The 8,690-nt window shown below is 37.2% G+C and overlaps 1 protein-coding gene across 1 annotated transcript in view; it reads left to right on the forward strand.

Moving 5' to 3' along the window:
* The first annotated feature begins 6,956 nt into the window (after window positions 1-6,956).
* The window catches only part of LOC130219922 (cytosolic 5'-nucleotidase 1B), a 6,558-nt gene continuing 4,824 nt past the window's right edge, over window positions 6,957-8,690 (forward strand). Inside the window, exons 1-4 of the mRNA XM_056452427.1 lie at window positions 6,957-7,021; window positions 7,155-7,198; window positions 7,293-7,403; window positions 7,484-7,616. Of these exons, the coding sequence (XP_056308402.1) occupies window positions 7,184-7,198; window positions 7,293-7,403; window positions 7,484-7,616 (259 nt within the window). The 5' untranslated portion in view covers window positions 6,957-7,021; window positions 7,155-7,183. The remainder of the gene's footprint in view (window positions 7,022-7,154; window positions 7,199-7,292; window positions 7,404-7,483; window positions 7,617-8,690) is intronic.

Below are 8,690 nucleotides of genomic sequence, written 5' to 3' on the forward strand. Positions count from 1 at the left end.
GTATGAAGATAAACTGGCATGGAAGAAGAAATAACCACATCGAATGCAAGATATTCAAATTCACTTTTAAGGAAGAGCTGAATGTCAGTTGTTCATACAGTAAGAGCTGACAGAACTTAAGGCATGAGCTACTTCCTTCTTGCTCTTTGATTAAACTTGATCTGCTTTGATGAGCAGGGAAAACACACAGATATGACTGGAAATGACAGCAGAAACCAGTCCTGCTACACCAGCTACTGTTTATATATGAACGGTAACCTGACACTTGATCAGATCGACTTGGAGTATTTATTTATAATTTTCAACCTCAATAATTTATTTAAGTCTTTATTTAGTCATTTAGAAAAAATATATAAAGGCAAGAAAATAATAATTGGCTGTATTTTAATTTGAATTTCCCAAAATTTATTTAAAAAAAAATATGTAAACAAAGTCAAGTTCAGCTAATAATTTGATCAAACTGAGAAACTCAATAGATGAACTGTTTGGGTTTCTCCAGGGTTTATACAGGAATCATTCTTTTTTTTTCAGCTTAGTCCCTTTATTAATCTGGGGTCGCCACAGCGGAATGAACCGCCAATTTATCCAGCACATGTTTTTACGTTGCGGATGCCCTTCCAGCCCACTACTGGGAAAATATACAGGAATCAGAGATTGAAATTCAATACCTTTTAAGACCTTTTTTAAGACTCTTTGCATACATTTTAAGACCTCATCATCACTTCCGGTTTCAACCAGTAAAATTGCCGACATTTTAACTTGCAATATATTTACTAAATACTGATTGCAAGAAACGAATCCTAAACTAAAACTGTATTTATAAACTGAAGCAAAAATGTTAATCCAGCAGGTGGCGCTTTTTTAACAGCAGGAATAACAGTGTTTCCCTGGTTTTCAGCAGTAAACAAAGCAAGGTGATTTGTTTGATTTCATAAACTACACAGCATCCCAATATTCAAAGATTAAATTCAGGCAAACGTTAGCATACTGATACAAAATTTAATACCCTGTAAAATAGCATTTAAGACGTTTTAATACTTTTTAGGGGCCTTACATTTCTCTAAATTGGTTTATCTTTTTTTAGTACTTTTTAAGACCCCGTGAACACCCTGTTCTCACTGATCAAATCGAGCATCTAGTTTTAACAGCCCATTGATGAATAAGTTATCTCTAAAAAGAAATTAATCTGTTAATGAGTAAAAAAAAAAAAAACGTTTCAATTTTAGCAGGGAGTAGGAGTTGCTCTAGCCTTGAAGTATATTGTGTAGGACTGTTTAGACAGTTATCGGTCTAATCAGCAACAATGATGAGACTGCCTAAAGGGAGAAGATACAGAACCTGGTCACTTGGTGCACAGACAATAATCTGCTCTTTAAAGCGCTTCTATATACATCGAAAAAAGGGTCATATTTTGGTTTTAAGGGTCCCCAACAACAGGCTGATATGCCTGCAAGATCAAAAAACACTTCCATTGTCTTATAATATTCATTTATTTTTACCTGATTATCCCAGCGACTTCCGAATGATTCATTTGTTCCCAAACCCCTCCTTAGCGCAAAGCTAATCTGTGCTGATTGGACTGATGACAGTCTGTTGCGACTGGTCGATAGTGTTCAGCGCGAGACAGAATGAAATGCCCAGCATGGCTTATCAACAGTATTGAAGTAGTCAGAGTGCATAGTGTATGTGTGAGCATACCTGCCAACACTCCTGTTTTTTCTGTGAGTCTCCCGTATTTCAGACTCATCTTCCTCCACCCTCCCGTTTTGTTATTTAACCCGGACAACTCCCATAATTTCAACGAAAAGATTCGACGAATCCCCTGTTGTAAGTGTAGATTACTGAAGCACTCGTCAGAAAAATGAGGGCTATAATGCTGAGGTATTATTGCAAGAATAAACCTCAACTACTGACTCTTCAGTTTCATCTTTGGGTAGACAAAATTACACTAACTTTCCCCTCACACTTCCAATAATATCCAGCTGAGCACAGCGTCTTCACGACTTGATTCAACCGGGATCTGATACAGTGTTTGTCTGTTTGTGGGTGGGGCTGCAGGTTTCAATTTTCCCGCATTTGTGCGCGCAATAATTAGGCAGGGCTTAGGTTTTGTAGCCCTACATGTCATTTGAAGCACTATAAGTCGACTCTTTTATAAATTAATCAATAGTTTTAAACACAGTGCGCTTTCAGATTTAAGCCTTAGCTGGATATTTCACTTCACTGCTGTGTTACACACTACATGGAAGGTCATTTTCAAAAACCCATAATAGGAGCTCTTTAACAAAATTAGGTTCATATGATCCCATTCACATCAATGGGATGGCCGTTGAGCCTGTCTTATCCTTCAGGTTCCTGGGGACCCACATCTCAAGGGACCTGTCATGGACCACCAACGCTTCCAGCCTGGTCAAGAAGGCTCACTAGCATTTCTTTTTCTTAAGGCAACTTAAGAAGAATTAGCTGTCTTCGACTGTCTTTGTGAACTTCTACCGCATTGCATATGCATTTCTCAAAACAATTAGTACAAACTGCAAAAACCTAGTTGATAACCGGCAAAAGCGGGGCACTTGCTCAAAATGGATAGCTTATTCTTCAAAAGCAAGTACTCATGTCAGTGTCATCAAGATGAAAAGACCTGACACCATTGTTTATGAACAAGATAGTCAATTGGCTTCGTCATGTTTTCTATATGACAGTTTACTCTGTAAATGTTTTCCAATGCAAAAAAAGTCAGATTTTGTTGACACTTCCTGAAAATGCTCAAGACAGCACTGTATACTATTTTCACAGCCATATGAAAACTACAGTAAAGTTAGACATCACTGCATTTAGTGAGGTATCTGAGTACAAGACACTGAATAAGTATGTTTCACATTTTTACTGCAGATGCTCTTTACAATTCTAATTTATTCACAGCATTGTGCAAAGGAATAAACACACCCTTATTTACAACAAACATAAACTTCCTTTGGGTAGAGCTGTGCACAACTGTAGACAATTTTCCAGTACATATTGGAACTGAACCTACAACATACACAGGTCTGTAAATCATTCATGAAAAAGTTCAATTTAGAAGACAATTTCAGGGAGAAAAAAAAGATTTTAAAGATTTTAAACATTAGCTTGACAGATTTTGACAACTAGTTCATCATTTTTGTATGTAATGACTCAAGTAATGAAATGAGCGCTATCAGTTTTATATAATGACTATTCAGCATTCACAAGTTCAGTTAATTTTGACTGGCATGACATAAGCAAATGATAAAACAGCAGAGAGTTGTAGGAAAGCAATTGATGCATGTCCAAAAGCATTTGCAATTTGTTGGAAGGAATGAGAAACTGCTACTGTGATGTGCACAAATGAAAAACTGTAATTAGACCTTAGACTAAAATAATAATGTTGGTCAAGCTCCTGCATTTTTTATAAATAATCTGCAAGCAGAAAAACAGTAAACAAACCTCAAATTGTGTCAACCCTGTCATGGACAAATTCAAAGTAATCATAGTATATTGTCATTGCAGTGTGATTATAAAATGTATATTTGCAGAAAGGTAATGTGTCCCTTTTCCCACCCAACTTTTTAGATTATGAAAAAAGTCTATTTATATTAATGAAATAATGGACAAAACATTTATTTCCCAATAAAATATGCAATCGTTGCACGTTCTTTTCAAAATAAAACCCCAAATCTAATATATTTTGTCAAACTTTCAAATAATATTAACTGGCTCTTATTGGTTTATTAAGAAATCACACAAGATGTCTTTCTGAGGTTATAAATAGTTAGTTTGTTTTCATAAAAGTTGAACATGACAGTGGAAAACAAGATGACAGGGAGGACAAAGGCTTCAATTGCAGAACTAAATATGGAGGAACATTTGAAAAACAACAGGTACAGCAAGAAATATTAAAGGGTTAATATAAAAGGGTTGTAAAAGTTTTCAAGAATTCAACTTCTGTTTTCACTAACTACTGCAAACCACTGAGCCACCATGCCACCTCTTCTGTTATCAATTAGGTTTTATTAATATGCAAATTAATGGGAAAATAAACAATTAATGTCCTTCAAATTAAACTAAATGTTCTAATTAATGTAAATCTTTACATTGTACATTCTATTGGAGAAGTGAATGGAATGTTGGAGGCAAATCATGTAAACACCTTAATAATACACTTTTTTTTCCCAGAATAATGTAAATAATTAGATTACGGATGTTCACGTAAATGTACAAATACTTAGGGCTGTATTTTTATTTCAAACAGTTAATGAACTACATTATATGGATTTTAAAAGGATATCCTTTACATAGACTGAGACTTATATTGTGAAAAGTTTGTATTGTCCACTCATGTATTGCATCTACCGGTGTAGTATGTGTATAAGTGTTGAAAGTGTTAAAAACATTAACTAATTAACAATAAAATATTAAATAAATAAAGTGTCAATAACAATGCACATGCCCACCCTGTCAAGGAAGGATTTGTGACAGGGTGGACAATGACAGGGAGGAGGTTGCAGGTTGTATCTACAGCTGGTAAAGTGTTTGCCTATTCAATTCAATTCACCTTTATTTGTACAGCGCTTATACAATGTAAATTCCCACATAGCAAAATATCTCTGGCCCAGCTCTGGCCCACACAATCAGCTGTTGCTTGGCCCACATGCCGCAGTGAATTACGGTACATGACTGGACCAAGTCTGTGCTTCCAGACAAGAGCCAAACATGGACCAAATCTGGGCCAAGTCTTAGCCAAGTTAATAACCCATAACTGAGCCTGAACTGGGCCAGATATGTTGGTGTGTCACGACTGCAATGAAATTGATAAACCCATGAATCATTGCACTTTAGGCGTGCTATGGGCGTGCCTTTCCTCGAAGCGACCTGATAGGTAGAATTTTTTTATTTTTATTTGAAAATAATACAAATGTGTTTTTTATGGGTCAAGATAGACCAGACTCACATGGCCCATATATCAATTATTAACATCTGGGCCAAATACTACATTTTACATCTGGCCCAAGTATTGTGTGCCGCCTTAAAGACGGTGACACCTCTGCCAAACCAGGCCCATGTTTGGCCCACATGCTGTATGCCACAGCCGGATGAATGCCTGCTGTGCCAGATTTATGCCAAATCTGGGCCAGAATTCTTTGCTACCTGGGTTGTGTCAAAGCAGCTTCACATAAAAGGTCGTAGTAAATTGGAACAGTGTAGTTCAGTTTGTAGTGTTTAAGTTCAGTTCAGTTGAGCTCAGTTCAGTGTGGTTTAAATCACTACTGAGAGTCCAAACACTGAAGAGCAATCCAACGTTGCGCAGCTCTATAGATCCCGAACCATGCAAGCCAGTGGCGACAGCGGAGAGGGAAAAAAAACTTCACTAAAGGCGGAAGTGAAGAAAAAAAAAACCTTGAGAGAAACCAGGCTCAGTTGGGCACGACCATTTTAATTTCTCCGCTGGCCAAACGTCTTGTGCAGAGCTGCAGTCTCAGCGGCAGAGGCTGGAAGCTGGCGTCAGAGAAGACTCGTCTGTCTCTGGAGCGTCACAGGAATCAGTCTCATGTTCTCCACTCCTCCATGACCACCACAGTAGCTGCTCAGGATACGGCCTGGTCCAGGATATGGAAACCTTGGGATCATCTCGTCGTTGGTCTTGGATCGAATCAGTGACTCTGCATAGTCTGAGGGCCTCGGGAAGAGTATCGCCAGGTGGAAATGGAAAATTTAAGCTCTTTGTATACAGTTTAAAAGCTTTATTTTTAATTTCTGAAATGTTTTATATGAATTATTATTTCACTATGACAGGGTGGACATGTTAAGCTTGACAACATTCAGTTTCAAGTACAATATGAGGAAAAATAGGAAACATAAGTGTAGATAGTTACTGTGGCCACATCAGATGTTTTAACCCCCTCTGAAGAAAGGCAAAATGGGCAGGAGGATGCCAATGAGTACATCAGAGGATTTCTTAAAGGGGCATTTACCACATCAAGACAGGGTGGACAGCAATTTCAAGGACACATGCAAAATGATTAATAATATTATAAAAGCAAAATTTAAGGATTTAAAATTAGTTTTTTGTCAAATAAAATAATATTTAAAATGTTTTTAATTTTAAACTTTTTAGACTCATTGAAGTTGGCTGAGCAGTGTGTGGGACATGGTAAAATCACATCCATTCAATGAAAGAATATGGCAAAAATTGACAAAACATATTTCAAAACACTTATAATTCTACCTGCACGTGTGTAAAGGATTAAACAACTATATTAAAACATCAGAATTTCATTATTTTGCATTATGGTACTGATTCAATCTTGTGGGACATCAAAGGCACTTTATTGTGATGATGACCATTTCCCCGTGTTCGTGTGGGTTTCCTCCGGGTGCTCCGGTTTTTCCCCCACAGCCCAAAGACATGTGCTATAGGTGAATTGTGTAGACTAAATTGGCCATAATTTGTGTGTGAATGAGTGTGTTTGGATGATTCCCAGTACTGGGGTGCAGCTGGAAGGGCATCCGCTGTGTAAAACATATGCTGGATAAGTTGGTGGTTCATTCTGCTGTGGCCACCCCTGATGAATAAAAGGACTAAGCTGAAGGAAAAATGAATAAATAAATGAATGAATGAAAAAAAGAATAAGTGAAAAAGAATAAGCTTGCTGTATTCATCAACAGTGTTGGGTAAACACAGACAGACAGACAGACAGACAGACAGACAGACAGACAGACAGACAGATAGATAGATAGATAGATAGATAGATAGATAGATAGATAGATAGATAGATAGATAGATAGATAGATAGATAGATAGATAGATAGATAGATAGATAGATAGATAGATAGATAGATAGATAGATAGATAGATAGATAGATAGATAGATAGATAGATAGATAGATAGATAGACAAACAGACTCCACAGCGCAAGGTGGCGGTGGATTACATTGAGAGTGAGTGACCGACAGACAGTTCCTTTGTTTACAGTACAGCGTGAAGCAGGCTCGAAACATAAATTAGGTACTCACATTTTAACTACACCTTTTATATGCCAAGAGCGTTCATTTCACGCTTATGTACGCGCATGTTTGTTTTGCTTTTGTTGAATTTACAGTCGCCATTTTTTTATTCACCTCCGCGTCTTTTAATGTAGGTAAATGACTCGCAGATGATTTGAGGAGAATGGAAAATAAAAAGGTAACGTTCACAAAAAACTTATTAAAAAGTTACTGCAGTATCCCCTTGTTACTAAAAAAGAAACACTCATATTATATGTCGTCTTATTATGCAGAATCACTCAGGTCCTCTTATGATTGCGCTGCAACATGATGATCTATTTGACTTGAACTCAGTCTCCACGAACACAGAACTCCCCAAAGGCAGAGCATTCACGTTTATTAAGGTGGGAATAAAGCTGTTAGATGTGGTTCTGCCATATATTCTGAAGTTTTGTGATGCTTTTGAAATGTTTGCTGTGAATAGGCTGTGCAAACTGTGAATGAGAGACTTGTGGAACAAAACAAGAATGAGTGTTTGCTATTTGAGGTGATCCTTATTGCGATGGAGTGTACAGAAGACGTCAAGATGAAGATAGTAGAGAGTGTAAAGTATTATGGTAAGTTCACAGTAAAGCCACTTTTATATCCACAATAGGGACTAAAATGATTCTACTGCCTCACAAGGTGGTTTACATCCAACTTAGGAGAAAAAACACTTATTTCTCATAACATACATTTGATAATTTTCCAAATTTCTGAAATGATTAATGTTGTTTTGTGTATAGAAGTGTTTGATATGTATTGTGGGTTATTCTATAATGTTTACTTAATTTATTTGATATTTTATTGAAGAAAAAAAATCAACATTTAATTTGAATAATTCAGTTAGTGCTAAATACAAGTAATTTACTTTATTTACTTTTAACAACTAAAAAGTATTATTATTTTGGGGACACAAATTAAGATATTACAGATGAAATCTGAGAGCTCCCTCAATCTACATACCTTTACTGGCCACTTTATTAGGGACCTTACTAGCACTGGGTTGGACCAACTTTTGCCCTTAGAACTGCCTTAATCTTTTGTGGCATAGATTCAAAAAGGTACTGGAAATATTTCTCAGAGATTTTGCTCCATATTGACATGATAGCATGCTTTAGATTTGTCAGCTGCACATCCATGATGTGAATCTCCCGTTCCACCACATCCGGTGACTGTGGAGGCCATTTGAGTACAGTGAACTCATTGTCATGTTTAAGAAACCAGTGTGAGATGATTCATGCTTTATGACATGGCGTGTTATCCTGCTGGAAGTAGTCATCAGAAGATGGGTACACTGTGGTCATAAAGGGATGGACATGGTCAGCAACAAGGCTGTGGCGTTGATACGATGTTCAATTGGTACTAATGGGCCCAAAGAGTGCCTAGAAAATACCCCCACACCATTACACCACCACCACCAGCCTGTATCGTTGATACAAGGCAGGATGGATCAATGCTTTCATGTTGTTGACACCAAATTCTAACCATACAATCCGAATGTCGCAGCAGAAATCTCATAAGACCTGGCAAAGTGTTTCCAATCTTCTACTGTTTAATTTTGGTGAGCCTGTGTGAACTGTAGCCTTAGTTTCCTGTTCTTAGCTGACAGGAGCGGCAACCGGTGTGGTTTTCTGCTACTGTAGCCAATC

This window comes from Danio aesculapii, chromosome 25 (genome assembly GCF_903798145.1).
Source record: "Danio aesculapii chromosome 25, fDanAes4.1, whole genome shotgun sequence".
NCBI classification, from domain to species: domain Eukaryota; kingdom Metazoa; phylum Chordata; class Actinopteri; order Cypriniformes; family Danionidae; genus Danio; species Danio aesculapii.